General features: G+C 42.2%; 1 protein-coding gene and 2 non-coding genes across 4 annotated transcripts; all 3 read right to left on the bottom strand.

The window, feature by feature from the left end:
* Window positions 1-1,141: 1,141 nt before the first annotated feature.
* On the bottom strand, window positions 1,142-13,288 carry CCNB1IP1 (cyclin B1 interacting protein 1). Of its 2 annotated transcripts, XM_040969672.1 has the most exons (6): window positions 13,246-13,288; window positions 10,672-10,750; window positions 8,887-9,000; window positions 4,263-4,593; window positions 3,307-3,640; window positions 1,142-1,958 (listed from the first exon to the last, which is right to left on the bottom strand). In XM_040969672.1, the coding sequence occupies exons 4-6, from the start codon at window positions 4,557-4,559 to the stop codon at window positions 1,756-1,758; spliced, it is 834 nt and encodes a 277-aa protein (XP_040825606.1). In that variant the 5' UTR covers window positions 4,560-4,593; window positions 8,887-9,000; window positions 10,672-10,750; window positions 13,246-13,288; the 3' UTR covers window positions 1,142-1,755. The 2 variants fall into 2 exon arrangements, with proteins under 2 accessions (XP_040825606.1, XP_040825605.1); XM_040969671.1 differs by lacking the exons at window positions 8,887-9,000; window positions 10,672-10,750; window positions 13,246-13,288 and adding an exon at window positions 7,507-7,567.
* LOC121149696 lies at window positions 7,822-7,968 on the bottom strand. Its single transcript, XR_005882830.1, has one exon. It is a non-coding gene; the product is annotated as a small nucleolar RNA SNORA79 (small nucleolar RNA).
* Window positions 10,471-10,547, bottom strand: LOC121149699. The gene has a single exon (XR_005882833.1). It is a non-coding gene; the product is annotated as a small nucleolar RNA SNORD126 (small nucleolar RNA).
* Window positions 13,289-14,520: the final 1,232 nt, after the last annotated feature.

Raw genomic sequence — 14,520 nt, 5'->3', positions numbered from 1 at the left:
CATCAGGGACCTGGGGTGGGTGGGAGACTGGGTGGGATTTCTCCCTTAATATCCCCCTTTACCTCAGATACATGAAGGAAACAATGTGGAAATAATGTCACCCACTTTACTGTAGCCCTTGAACCTTTTTACCCTAATTAACTATGTAATGTCATTTAAAAAATGGAAAAAGTTTAAAAATTTTTTATTGCAAAAGCAGATATAGAGGACAGAGGAAGATCTTCTGTCCAATGGTTTACTCCCCAAGTGACAATGGCTGGTGCTGTGTCGATCCAAAGCCAGGAGCCAAGAACTTCTTCCAGGTCTCCCACACATGTGCAGGGTGCCAAGGCTTTGGGCCTTCCTCAATTGCTTTCCCAGGCCACAAGCAGGGAGCTGGGTGGGAAGTGGTGATGCTGGGATTAGAATTGGTGCCCAAATGGGATCCTGGCACATTCAAGGTGAGGACTTCAGCTGCTAGGCCACCATGCCAGGCCCTAGTGTCTATAATTCTTAGTGTTTGTTAGTTGGATTTTTCTTTATTTTTATTGGAAAAGCAGTTACAGAGATAAGGAGACAGAAAGATCTTCCACTTGCTAATTCACTCCCCAAATGGCCACAATGGGAAAGGCTGGGTCAACCCAAAACCTGAACTCCATCTGAGTTTCCTACATGGTTGTACTGGCCCAATACTTGGCCATTCTCTGCTACGTTCCCAGGCATGTTTCAGCAGGGAGCAGGACTCAAACAGTGCTCATAAGGATGCAGGTGTCCCAGAAGGTAGCTCAACCCTATGCACCACAATGCACCACTTTTTAGTTTAACTTATTTGTACTTGAAGCTCACTCTGTGACCCTAACAAAAAAACAGGCCCATGCCTGTGGCCTGGGAAAGCAACTGAGGATGGTCCAAGCCTTTGGTACCCTGCATCCACGTGGGAGACCCAGAAGCAATTCCAGGCTTCTGGAATTGGATTGGCTCAGCTCTGGCTGTTGCAGCCCCCGGGGAGTGAATCAACGGACGGAAGATAATGGAGAAAAACAAGGAATAAAGCTTTTAGTAACATTATCTTAGAATCAAAAATATATTGGTTAAGTTTTCTATAACAAAAGTATATACCTAAATAAGAAAATCCAAACAAGAGCTGACATAAACAATTTTATTTAAAAAGAACTGCAAATAAATGAATAAAAACAATTGTAAAGAAAAAAAAAATCAACCTTACAAATTAGCATTATCAATGTGAATTATTTCAAATGCAAATAGGGACTGAACATAAAAGCATCAAATTATACTCTCATTCACTGACATGAGTACATGAGTGCCAATTACTGAAGGCACAGATATGTATATATATAAATTAATATGTAATCCACCATTTTCTGAGAACAAAATTTTCAAATGAATATATTGGTAAATACCACAAAATATTGATATAAATGAACACTATCACACATTCACAACTGTAAAGAATAGGATCCAAAGTGATAAGTAGAACACAAATGCCTATATTCATTTAAAGCCACAATTCAGTTAACAGTGAAAAAAAATAATAATGTCCTGTCATCAACAGTGAAAAAACACAATAGTTCACAAGGAAATAAAGCAAACAGACTCTAAAGCATTTCCCACAGGTAGTTTCTCACACATTGGAAATGCAAAGACAACTTCAAAGACTTAATAGCGCAGGAAGACTGCTGACTCCCTGTCTAGAATAAGGACAATTTACTGACCAATACCACTGAAAGTGAACAGGGAGGCATTCCATGAAGTAATCTAAATTCTTTTCACTTTGAAGGCCCTACTGGAGATCTGCTGCTGCTCTAACTCATGGTTTGGAGAGTTGAAATTAAAAAAGCTGTTGCTGGGTTCTTGTGCTGTGGGAGAACCCACGAAGAATGGTCGGAAGTGAAAATCTCCATCCCCACCACCCTGATTTCGACCTGGCGTATTCTCCACAGGAAATTTGGAGTTATTCCCTAGGGGAAAAAAAATAAGAATTTTAGCAACTATTTCCTCATAAATCATCAAAAAGAAAAAGTTATTCAATATGTACTCTGAAAGAACTCAACTGCTATACAATGTACAAACTACAGACCTACTACTGCCTAACAAAGACATGAGTATCTCCCACTCCTTCACCTGACCACAACATACCTTCTCTTACCATTTTCAATGAGTCATTACCTCACCACCAAAACAAAGCTCAGAAAAGAAATACATTTTCATTAGAGCTAAAACGTAAAACACAAAGAGCCTGGCACTGTAGTCCACTGGCCAAAATCCTCGCCTTGCGTTCACCAGGGATGCCATATGGGCACCGGTTTGTATCCTGGCTGCAACACTTCCCATCCAGCTCCCTGCTTTTGGCCTAGGAGATAGTGGAGGACGCTGCAAAGCCTTGAGACCCTGCACCCATAAGGGAGACCCAAAAGAAGCTCCTGGCTTCTGATCGGTTTAGCTCCAGCTGATGCAGCTGCCTGAGGGGTGAACCAGCAGATGGAAGATCTTTCCCTCTATCTCTCCTTTCTGTAAATATGATTTCCTAGTAAAAATAAAAAAATCTTTAAATTAAAACACAAAGGACTAGAGTTGTGGTACAGTGCGTTAAGCCACTGCCCACAACACTAACATACCATAAGAGCACTGGTTTGAGTCCCAGTTGCTAATGTGCCTGGGAAAAATCAGGAAAGGAACCCCCACACCCATGTAGGACATTTGGAAGAAGCTTGTGGCTCCTAGCCTCAGCTTAACCCCACCCCAGCCATTGCAGCCATTGAGGAATGAACCAAATATATACGGAAGAGCTCTTTCTGAAACTGATTACTTCAAATGAAAATACACATCTTTAAAAAAATTATGATTTTATTATTTTGCAGATTACTCTAGAGGAACCGTTTTATATATATACATAAATTCATATATCTATATATATTTTACATATATATGCACAAACACACAAGAATACTTCAAAAAATTACATGGAGAAAAAAAATTTCAAGGAGGGACTAGTACTACTATGTCATGTTAAGCTGCCACTTGCCAATGTCCCTTACTGGAGTGCCAGTTCAAGGCTGCTGTGCTGCAAAGCCAGCTTCCTGATAACACTCCTGGGAAGGCAGCAGAAGAGGGCTAAGTGTCTCTGCCTGGCTTCAGATTGGCTCAAACCCGACTATCACAGCATTTAGGGAGTATATGGAAAACCTGTCTTCCTCCTACGCTAGATGGCCCACCCTCTCTTTCTGGGTCCTTTCAAATAAAAATAAAATGTTCTTTAAAGAACAATAAAAATAAGAACTAGACGGGATCTTACATGCCCCGTCTTACCTAATGGGAAGCCAAAAATGCCAGGCTGTGCAATCATGGATGGTTCCAGAGTGCTTTCTTGGTTAGCAATAGTGATATTTCGTAACCTGAGGCTATCATAGAGGCCTTGGAGCTTCTGATACTGGCGATTGCGTTCCATCAGTTTCTCTGAGATGTCACTGAACTTTTTCTTGTATTCTTCCAGCACTTTCTTCATGGAGGTGACCTCCCCTTTCATAGAGGTCAATTCTACATCCTTGCTCTGTATTTGTTGGGTATATATCTTCTCCATCTGTTTCAGATGGCCCTCAGCCTTGCTGAAATTGTATTCCTGATAGAGACGCTCCTGATGTACCTGCCAAGAAGATTTTTAGAATACTGAGTACAAAGTTATACACAACACATTATGCAAACACAAAACGAAATTAAAGATGCTTAGATAAGGGTAATATCAGTTTAACATTTAGAACCAAATTAAGCAGAATACAATATCCTCTCCTTGTCACATGCACTGTGCGTAAACACCTCCTCTTCAGTATGGGGAAGTCCTAGGACTAGAACACACCAAAGGTGATGTTGCTTCAAGAGTATATTACCAGGGCAGGCTTGTGGCATAGGGGGTCAAACTACCATTTGCAATGCCTACATTCCACAGCACAGTGCCAACTGAAGTTTCAGCTTCTCTACTTGTGACCCAGCTCCCTGCTGATGCACGTGCAAAGGCAGTGAGATGACCCTTTGTGCACAGGCCAGGCACCTATGTGGAAGACCGGACAGAGCTACAAACTCCCGACTTCTGCCTTCTGACTGGCCCAGCTCCAGCCGTCAGGCCTCTGGGGAGTGAATGAATGGATGGGACATTTGTGTTTCTCTGTAATTCTGCCTAATTAATTAAAAAAAAAAAAACTTTACAAGATATTTATCCACTTTCAGGAATTCAACCTTAGTAGACAATAAGTTAATATAAAAGTGCTAACCTGGTATGTCCAGAACGCCAGTGCACGGGAACTAATGTCCAACACAATCTCTGGTCGTAGTCCTGCCAGCACCATAGCCTTGTATTCCTCTGAGGGACTGAGCTCCGTGCGGACAATATCTAGCTTCCCAGAAAGGGTACTGTTACAGGCAGGACAGATAGCTGGTGAGCGACTAAATTCTCCACTGCCATGCTGGTCACAGAAGATGTGAGAACAGGCCGTGACCCATGCATAACCTGAGAGTTTAATGCGACACTTGCGATAATTACACAGCAACATATCTTCACACAAAGACATAGTAGGATAGGAATTCTCCAAGTTCTGAAGAGTCCTAAAAAGAGATAAATGAAAATTAAATAACAAATAAAATCTGCATGTTTTTGTTTTGCTATGGTAAATGCAGTTACTATAATCAATACATTATACTGATTTCAATTTCTCAAAAATACTAATTGTGCATCCTCTCTATGCAAAGCTCATGAAAAAAGTAAGGAAAACATTAGAGACATAGTTGGTTCCAAACCTTTTTTGAAGATTTGCTTATTTTTTTCCCAGGACACAAACTTATGACTCGTTACTCTTTTTTTTTTTAAGACTTATAATTTTTATCAGAAAGGCAGATATTCAAAGAGAAACAGATACAGAGAAAGATCTTCCAAGCCAGTAGCCAGAAACCTCCCATACGGGGGCAGGGTCCCAAGGCTTTGGGCTATTTACTGCTTTCCTGGGCCACAAGCAGGGAGCTGGATGAGAAGTGGAGCTGCTGGGATTAGAACCAGCACCCATATAGGATTGCTGGCGCACACGAGGCAAGGATTTAGTCTTGAAGCTATCACGCCAGGCCCAGTCCCTAATCTTTTTTTTTAGTTCCTAATCTTATTAAGGCCAGAAATAATACATCCTTGGAAAAATGTTTAAGAACATTAACACTCCACAAAAAAAAATTTTAAAAATGCTTTTTTCTTTCTGTAATAACATCTTGGGGCTGGTTTCATGGTTCTGGCTAATCCTATACCTCCAAGCCCTGGGATCCCACAGGGATACCAGTTTGTGTCCCAGCTGCTCCAATTCCCACTTAGCAGCGGTTTATGGCCCAAGTCCTTGAGACCCTGCAGCCTTGCAGGGAGGACCCAAAGGGCTTTGATGAGCTCAGCTCGGCTGTTGTGACTTCTGGGAAGTAAACTAGCAAATGGAAGATCTTTTGTCTTTCCTTTCCAATGAAAAAAAAATCTTTAAAAATTTTAAACAAATGCCCAATGTATCACCCATTCTTTGCTAACTATTTTAGTGTCATATCCCACGCTTAAACCTAAAACTCCACATTATGTACTTCAACCTTTTTTTCATGCATTTAAAATTTGTCTTTATACATACTGTTCTGAATCTTCACCCATTTTGCCCCTGCTAAAAAACAGCAGCAAGCTACTAACATTTAATGGAAACCTAGTTTACCCAAGTAAACCTATCATGACACCTAAAAATATGCACAAAACTTGGATGTTCATTTAATTTGTCTTACTCCAATGCTGATTCTACCCAAAACATTTGTGAAAATATCACCTAAAAGCAGCATAAGGTTTCCAAATGGGTTCAACTTTTTCCCAGAGTTCTACTGAACAAATAGATAACAATATTCTAAACACACCAGAAATAAATCATCAACAAAAAGCATTGGCATTTAACAGTGTCAGGGACGCCGCCTGGATCCTAGGGGATGCCGACGCTGACACCTTCACCCCCAAAGTCAGCCTCCACAGGCAAGCCCTGACAGGCAGCGTAAATTAAAAAGGACATTGGGAAGGCACAAAAGCTGAAAAATTTTAAATCTGAGGCTCCTGTCAGACAAAGCTATAACCAGTTCCAAATTTTCCACAGGATTGAGGAGTAGATTCCAGCTGCCTGGCTGAGGAAAAATTCTAGAGACGTAAACCCACAGACTATCACACGCTAGAATTTTCGGCCCGTCCTCCGTTCTAGACAGAGAACAAAAAGAACAAATACACAAACAGAATACTTAACCTGAAGAGCAAAAAAAGCGCGGGAAAACGCCGTTGCCGCCACGACGCCCTTGAGTCGCGCATGCGTCAACACTGACCACCCAGAGCGCATGTGCGGAGTGGCCCAGTGGCCTGACGGGTAGTGGGGGCGGGGTCGTCTCAGCCGCCATAGGTGTCCCTGCTCAAAGGCCAGCAGGTGCCCTCAACGCCCTCAAAAGGCACAGTACCCTTTCTTTGCGTGCATCTTTTAAGGCGCTAGCCTTCTTCACTGAGAGGGGAGACAAGGCAGCATACTTTGGGTGCTAGAAGGTACTTGTCCTAAGGGAGCTAGGGAGTTCTGGCGCTCAAGGCACAGGCCAGGAGGGAGGCACGGGATCAAAAATGCTGAGACGCCTACAACGGACAGCAGTGAGCATCATGTGCAGTACGTCTGGGTCTTTCCCTTGCATCCACCTAGTGAGGCCCCGGGAATTGCACACACTATTTCACACTAACGCTATCTGCCACACTTTGCTTTTCTTTGCTTCCTATAACTGTGTAATCTATTGAGACCTGTTATAAATTAAAAATGAAGCTGCCAGGGTGCTTCTGGGTCAGCGTGAAACACTGCGTGGGACACCCACACCCAGTATCAGGCTGGCAGGGTTCAAGTTCTGGCTCCACTGCCAAGGCCAGCCTCCTGCTACCATGCACCATGGGAGGCAGCAGGGATGGTTGGAACTGGGTGCTGGCCTCCCATGTAGGAGACCGGACTGAGTTCCCCACTCTGCCTTTGCAAGCCTCACCCACTGAGAGTATTAGATACCAGTACCTTGTGCTTTTGAAACGTTCATTCCTTTATTTTAAATAGAGATCTTCCATTCACTGACTCGCTCCCCCAGATAACCACAGCAAGCAGTTACAGGCCAAGCTAAGGCCACAAGCCAGCAGTTACAAGTGATTGCTGCCTCCCAAGCGCATCAGCAGGAAGCTGGACCAGAGGCAGAGCACCTGGGACTCCAGCTGGCACTCTGAAAAGGGACATGTCAAGCATTGGCTTAACCTGCTGCCCCGCAATGCCAGCCCTACTGGGAAGCTTTTGTGTGTATCTACTCCTCAAATTCTGCCTTCCCTTTAAAAGGGTTGAGCATCATAATCAGACGAACGCAAGGGTAGTCACATAGTCTATCATCGGTATATATACACTTTACATCAAGGTTAAGTCCAAGGTAAAAAAATAAAATTTACTGTTTTTGGTTGCCTCTTACATTTTTCCAAGTTCATTCTATAAAGCCATTTCTGGTAAGATGTTAGTGTCCATCTTTCATTTGAAGAATCTTCAAATGCATTTGAAGAACCTTCACACTAACATGTTTCAAAACTGTGTAAGCCCCTGTAGAAAACTGAACAAACTATTTAAAATTTCAACATGAATAACTTCAGAGTATGTTTCAGCAACATCCAGAATCACCTACAGCTCTTTCGTAGTACAGAAAGTGTTCTCTATAAGACGTATCCCCATGGCTCGCAATTTTTTAAAAATCATTATTACATTTCTTAATCTAGAATCACTACTTAAGTGTAATTGTTTGACTCCGCAAAAATCAGAAGGCACTAACGGACAGCCAACCCATCCCATGGTGCCCCGAGTGAAGACAAGCCAGCATTGCTGTGTGATGGACCAAAATCCCACTGCCCAAGGCTTCCAGCAGCGAGAGGAACGGCCATCAGGGCTGCCCCCAATCCTATTAAGAAACACATACACACAAAAATAGCAAAGAACAAAATCGGTAAGGATGAACTGACCCAGCTAAACAAATGACAAACAAAATAGTACCCAAACCAAGATAATTACATAAAGATACACACAATAGGGGCCCAGCGCGGTGGCGCAAGTGGTTAAGGTCCTCACCTTGCACACCCGGGATCCCATATGGGCGCCAGTTCTATCCCGGCAGCCCCGCTTCCCATCTAGCTCCCTGCCTGTGGCCCGGGAAAGCAGTTGAGGACGGCCCAAAGCTTTGGGACCCTGCACCCGTGTGGGATACCAGAACAAGTTCCTGGCTCCTGGCTTCGGATTGGGATAGCATCGCCCGTTGCGCTCACTTGGGGAGTGAATCATCAGATGGAAGATCTTCCTCTCTGTCTCTCCTCTCTGTACATCCGCCTTTCCAATAAAAAAAAAAATAAATAAAATAAATCTTTAATAAAAAATTAAAAAAAAGATACACACAATAGCCCTGTTACCATAACTCAATAACTAAATTAGCTTCAGGGATGCCAGAGATTAAAGTAATGAGGGGTAGGTCAACTGGGAAAGACAGCAGCTATAAATTATAAATGCCAGAATTATAAATGCCAGAAACTGCCAGGTAATACAAAGTCTAAAATAAATACAATCAGATAAAACACCTAATTACGTATTCAGCATCTGCCATGTGTATTACAACATGGTAAGCCCCATTTATCAGATTTAATCATAAAGTAACTAAACTTTGAGCACCGTTGCCCTCATTTTCTAACTAGGTATATAACTGATTAAGCAGTACATAGGTTTGAGCCCAGTTGAGATCTTGTCTAGAATATCCTTTACTACCATTACTACCTCAACATCTTCAAAAGGTTTCTCAGTCTCAACAGAAGCTTACCAGGAAACAAAGTGCACTCATCACCGATCGTAAATCCAGGCTTTGCAGGAGGGAAGAGGTCCAGATTGGTAAGGCAAAACTCATAGGTGGTTCTGGTCTCTTCAAATTTCACTTCTACAAAAGATAACCAAAAGCTTTTAAAAAAGCATTTCAAGTGCTGACATTACTTTGCATTATTTGCTTTTCTTGTATTTTTTAACTCTCCCATCTATCCACCTCATTCCCTGCTGAAAATGCAGACACAAACAATGAGTACAAGACTGTCCACGTTGTGTAAAATAGTTTTTAAAAATAGCACATAAATGTAGCAAAATCAGAAAATACAGTTTGCAGCTGGTGGTGTGGTGCTGTGGCATGGTGACACCTGTGTCAAGGATGGCATCCTGTGACACCAGCACACCATATATGGTTGCCAGTTCATGTCCTGGCTGCTCCACTTGCGATCCAAGTCCCTGCTAGCAAGCCTAGGGAAGCAGGAGGATGGTCCAGATGCTTGAACTCCTAGACCTGGAAAAAGCTCCTAGTTCCTGGCTGTTGCAGCCATTTGTCTTGAACCTGCTCTCTATTCCTCTCCTGTTAACTCAGCCTTTCAAATAAATAAAATTTTAAGCAAAAATGTTAACAAAAATATAGAAACAAATTCTAAAAATAGCCACTATCATTTCATTATGCACATGTGTCTCTCAAGCAAACATAGGCATATAAAAATAGTTTTCCAGAGAGGCAGGCAATAATGCCACAGGCACAGTTGGTTAAGCTACCACTTGGGAATGCCAGGATCCCATTATCAAATTTTAAGGTCAAGTTCCTGGCTACTCTGCTTCCAATTCACCTCCCAGCCAACACTCCTGGGAAAGCATCAGAGGCTGGCCCAAGTACTTAGATACACACCCACTCTGGAGATCTGCAAACAGCTCCAGAATCCTGGTCTCCTGGTTCAGCTTGGACATTTGAGGAGTAAACCAGCAGCTGCAAGATCTGTCTTCTCCCTCAGTCACTCCTTCAAACATGTAAATAAATCTTCCATCTGCTGGTTCACTCCCCAAGCAGTTGCAACAGCTGGAGCTGAGCTGAATTGATGCCAGGAGCTAGGAGATTCTTCCAGATCTCCCACAGCTTTGGGTCATCCTCAACTGCTTTCCCAGGCCACAAGCAGGGAGCTAGATGGGAAGCAGAACAACCGGACACGAACCAGCATACACATGAAATTCCATCACATGCAAGGTGAGGATTTAGCCATCACACTGGGCTCACAAACAAAATCTCTTAAGTTAATGTATCATGAATATTATTCATTTAATGTTGCATTATAACATCCTATAATTGTTTTAACCATCTCTGCAATTCTAATCACACACACACACAAACACGCAAGATATTAGTTTAAAATAGCCTCTCTGGTTGCGTAGATGTGAATAGATTGATTGGCTGTGTTTTTCCTATAGTTCTTGAATTTTTAGATGAATTCTTCACTCTCATTCTATTTCAGAGATGAAATGTCCAGAAAGACTGAAGCACAAAAAAATGTTGGCATCTAAAACGCAAGACTCCCAGGAAACACTCCAAGTGTTTGCCCCTGCCTTTAGTCTGCTCAGAGCATGTGTTTAATCAGGGTCATCAGCTGAAACACGGACTGAACATGCATCTCATCATGGCAAACTGTGCGTGACTGGTGAAGGGCAAACCACCGATGCCTCCCATCCCCCTTAGCTCTGACCTTTTCAACTACCAACGTTCAGCCACTTAAATCTTGCAAGGTAAAAATGAAGATGTTGTTACACTTACCTCTGGTTTCAGATGAATCCAGCTTCTATCTAGGTATCAAGGTGAAGTGTAGGATCAATGAACCACCCAGTTAACATCTCTGGAAGCAAATACAATGGTTAGGATGATGACAACTCGGCGGGCATGCTCAAATTAAGTCACAAGAAAAAACAGGGAACTACTGATTCTCTGCCCAAATCCTCATGCAGTAATAGATTTTTAAAAAAATTTTTGGGGCCTATTGCATGGCCTAGCAGCTAAAGTCCTCACCTTGAACGCACCAGGATCCCATAGGGGCCCTGAGTCTAATCCCAGCAGCTCCACTTCCCTTCCAGCTCCCTGCTTGTGGCCTGGGAAAGCAGTCGAGGACCACCCAAAGCCTTGGGACCCTGCACCCAAGTGGGATACCTGGAAGAGGTTCCTGGTTCCCGGCTTTGGATCAGCACAGCTCTGGCCGTTGTGGTCACTTGGGGAGTGAATCATCAGATGGAAGATCCTTTGTGTCTCTCCTCCTCTCTGTGTATCTTACTTTGCAAGAAAAATAAGTAAATTTTACAAATATTTTTTAATTTTTTAAATAAAAATCACAAAACTATCACGGTCAACTCTGTATAAACCTAAGATCTGGATTTTTAAAAAAAATGCACACTAAATCTAATCATCTTCTAAAGGTCTTTAAGTTTAAAAGCTTGCAAAAATCCAAAACTCCCCATGATTCAGACAAATGAAAAGGCAATATAAAATAATTATATTTTTACAAAATGTATTTCCAGTTCATTTGAATCAATGCCGGTTGTATTTATAATCTTGGCAATCTTTCATTTTTCTAGTGACAATAAACTGGAAAAACTGCCCTTGACATGAGAAAATTATAACCTTCATTTGGAACCCAAACCCACCACAAGATGGCAATGTAAGAGCCTTTAATTTCCTCTTAAGCGCTTGAATAGAATCTGAACTCTAAGATGAAACACATGGAGCATGCAACCACCCCTATAGGCAAGCTTCATTTTCTATTCTTTCTCTAGGCATCATCTATAATTTATTACATAATGATCATAAACTTAAGCTAAAAATATTACTATTATGCACCTTTTCATACAGCAGTGTGGAGATAAAAATTCCAGACAATTTCATCAGAAAGACTCCTGTACACAAAGTGGCACAATAGTGATAATAAGCAAACAAGTGGCAGAGATCAAGATTAAAGAAAGGATGATCACTGGCCAAGACTTCATGAGAAAAACAAGTGGGTCTTAAGTGTGCCTTAAAGTCGCATGCCCAGTAAGTAGGGTTGGTTGATAGAAAAACTATTGAACACTGAAACTGAATTGTCACACACACACTGCTACAACAGGGACCATGTCAAGATTCACCCCTGATGTCCTCATGCAAGGGGCACAGAAAGCAAACTGTACACATCACTCCTACATATTCCAGCCTGGGTTCTTTTTCTTACGCCCATTAGCAACGCCACTGAACCGAGTAGCACAGCAGGCAAAGCCGAGATGTCTTAAGGACCTCAAATACAATCTAATTATTGAACTCCTTCCTTGTCCATGGTGGAACACTTCAACCTGAAAACTGTTTTCAGATCAGCTGCATGCAAGTTTAACCCAGACATAACGTCTAGCACATATGTCTATTACCATGGACAAGAAACAAGACACGGTGTCAGTAGCTTGTACAATTTTGTCAATGCCTACCTCAAAACCCCTAGACTCGAGTACTTGTCACAGGACTGAGTATAACAGGATAACTACTTTTCTACCTATCTCACAGAACCTAGAATGTAAACACACACAGCTGAGCACAGAAATTCTGATGGTAAATACATGAGGCCTCTCAATGTGTGATGCTGCTGGCAGGATTGCAGTCATACTTCTGCTGGCATCACCCTTACACTCGAGTCATTCCATACCGAGTATTTTGTAACTGCTCTGCTCGTTTTGCTTACTCTAGGCCCTAGGAATGCAAAGCACTGAAGTTCATGGGTGAAAGCTATGCTGTACATGAAAGGAGAAGTAATTCCTGCAGGAATATACAAACTACAAATTTTTTAAATAAATGTTTTACTTATTTTTTATATTTTATTTGTAAATGTTTATAAATTTGTTAATTTTTAAAATAAATTTTATTTATCTTTATTGGAAAGTCAGAATTACAGAGAGGGAAGATCTTCCATCTACTGATTCACTCCCCAAATGGCCACAATGGGCAAAGCTGAGCTGATCCAAACTGATCCGAAGCCAGGAGCCTCCACCAGGTCTCCCATGGCTTTGGGTAGTCCTGGAGCAGCCAGGAAACAAATAAGCATCCATATGGTATCCCAGCATGAACAAGGCAATAACTTTAGCCACGAGGCTCCTGTGCCGGGTCCAGAAACTACAAATTTTTATACTAAATCAAATGCTTTCACCTTAAAACTGTATGATCAGCCCATTTTATCCACTTCCATCCCAAACTATTCTGTGCCTAGCAATACAGGATATAATAACTAAAAAAAAAAAAACCCCTCAAATCTTTTTAAACAGAAAAAGCACACAGGAGTAATGCAAAGATCCTAAGATCCTATCTTGGTCAAAATTCACATACCTGTCTTGGGTCTATTTCCCACTAGCCCTTCCTCTTGACAGTGCAGCAAGTCTGGAGATGCTGTGAAGGCTTTCATGGGGTAACATCTGGGCAGGTGCATAGGATGCTGACAACCTCCACTTTCCTCCTCAGTAGATTTCATCTTGACCCTGAAACAAAAGGAAAATACAGAACCTTGCACAAAAAAATTCTAACATGATCATTTGGCATAGTTTTCCTCTACATGCTGGGGCCAGTATAGTGGATGTGGGGGACGTGAAGGTGTGAAGAGTACTGTTCCATTGCAGGCAGGGCTGCAAGGAATTTCTCGCTGCATGGCAGGGCCCAGTGGATGTCTCTACAGGCACCTGAATGCAGCTCCGCCTTCCTTTGCATGGACAACAGACCACCCTGTGCAAGAATTCTGTAATCCATTCAGGCATTGTTTGCTGCTATGGAGTTGGCTTCTTACTATCAATGTGAGCTTGGAGGTTAATGTAAATAATAACAACAGCTTGCCCAAAGCCCTTTTATTATTCATGCTATCTTGGCTGTCCCCATTGACCTTACAGCTAATGAAGGCATCTGTTTAGGGTTTCATTCTTTCCTTGATCTTTAGGTTCTCATTTCTTTGTGGTACAAAATTGAGTTGTAGAATCGTAGTAGGAACTTCTATTGAGTTTTTAGGTCAAACAAATGGCAGAATTATTCTTGGCTACACCCACTTGACCATGTCAAAAGTCTGTGCCAAAGCTTGTGAGGCTTTCTTGCATTGTCCATTATGACCATGAAATCGTAGTGGTCCACTCCTTTTCTGCTCCTACTCCACGAGTTCTGAATTTGGCTGGACCTGGACTCCGGCATCTAGAAATAATTCTGCAGGATATTATTTGCAGAACAGAGTCCAAATTTCAATTCCCACACTGACAGGTGTTTTAGCCAAGACTGTCTTCACCTCTTAGGACAGGAAAAACCCAATAAAAACACATGCAAGAAGTAAATGCAGGAAGGTCAGAAACTTGGGCTATCCATTCAGCACAGCCTAAACTCAGCCCATTCCTTCAAACAAGCCCACTTCACAGCTGAGGAGCTGGCATGGTAGCATAACATATCAAGCATATATAAAACCTCTACCTGTGGTGCCAGCATCCCATACGGGTGCTCCATGTCTAAGTCACCATGCTAATGAAAAGATGGTTCAAATACTGGGATCCCTGCACCCAAATGGGAGACCCAGAAGGTTCAGGCTCCTGGCTTCATATGTGCCCCGCTTTGTTGGGCCATTGGAGAATAAAC

The sequence above is a fragment of the Ochotona curzoniae genome, unplaced genomic scaffold (genome assembly GCF_017591425.1).
Source record: "Ochotona curzoniae isolate NIBS_2020 unplaced genomic scaffold, NIBS_Ocur_1.0 scaffold_4701, whole genome shotgun sequence".
NCBI classification, from domain to species: Eukaryota; Metazoa; Chordata; class Mammalia; order Lagomorpha; family Ochotonidae; genus Ochotona; species Ochotona curzoniae.
Note: the sequence above shows the minus strand (reverse complement) of the source record. Positions and strands in the feature narration are given on the sequence as shown.

What these genes read in the sequence shown, in the direction of transcription:
- CCNB1IP1 (XM_040969671.1), bottom strand. An exon ending in TGGCGTTCTGGACATACCAG is followed by an intron (nt 3,641 to 4,262) that starts GTTAGCACTTTT and finishes TCTTCTTGGCAG; the next exon opens with GTACATCAGGAGCGTCTCTA. An exon ending in CATTTTTGGCTTCCCATTAG is followed by an intron (nt 1,959 to 3,306) that starts GTAAGACGGGGC and finishes TTTTTCCCCTAG; the next exon opens with GGAATAACTCCAAATTTCCT.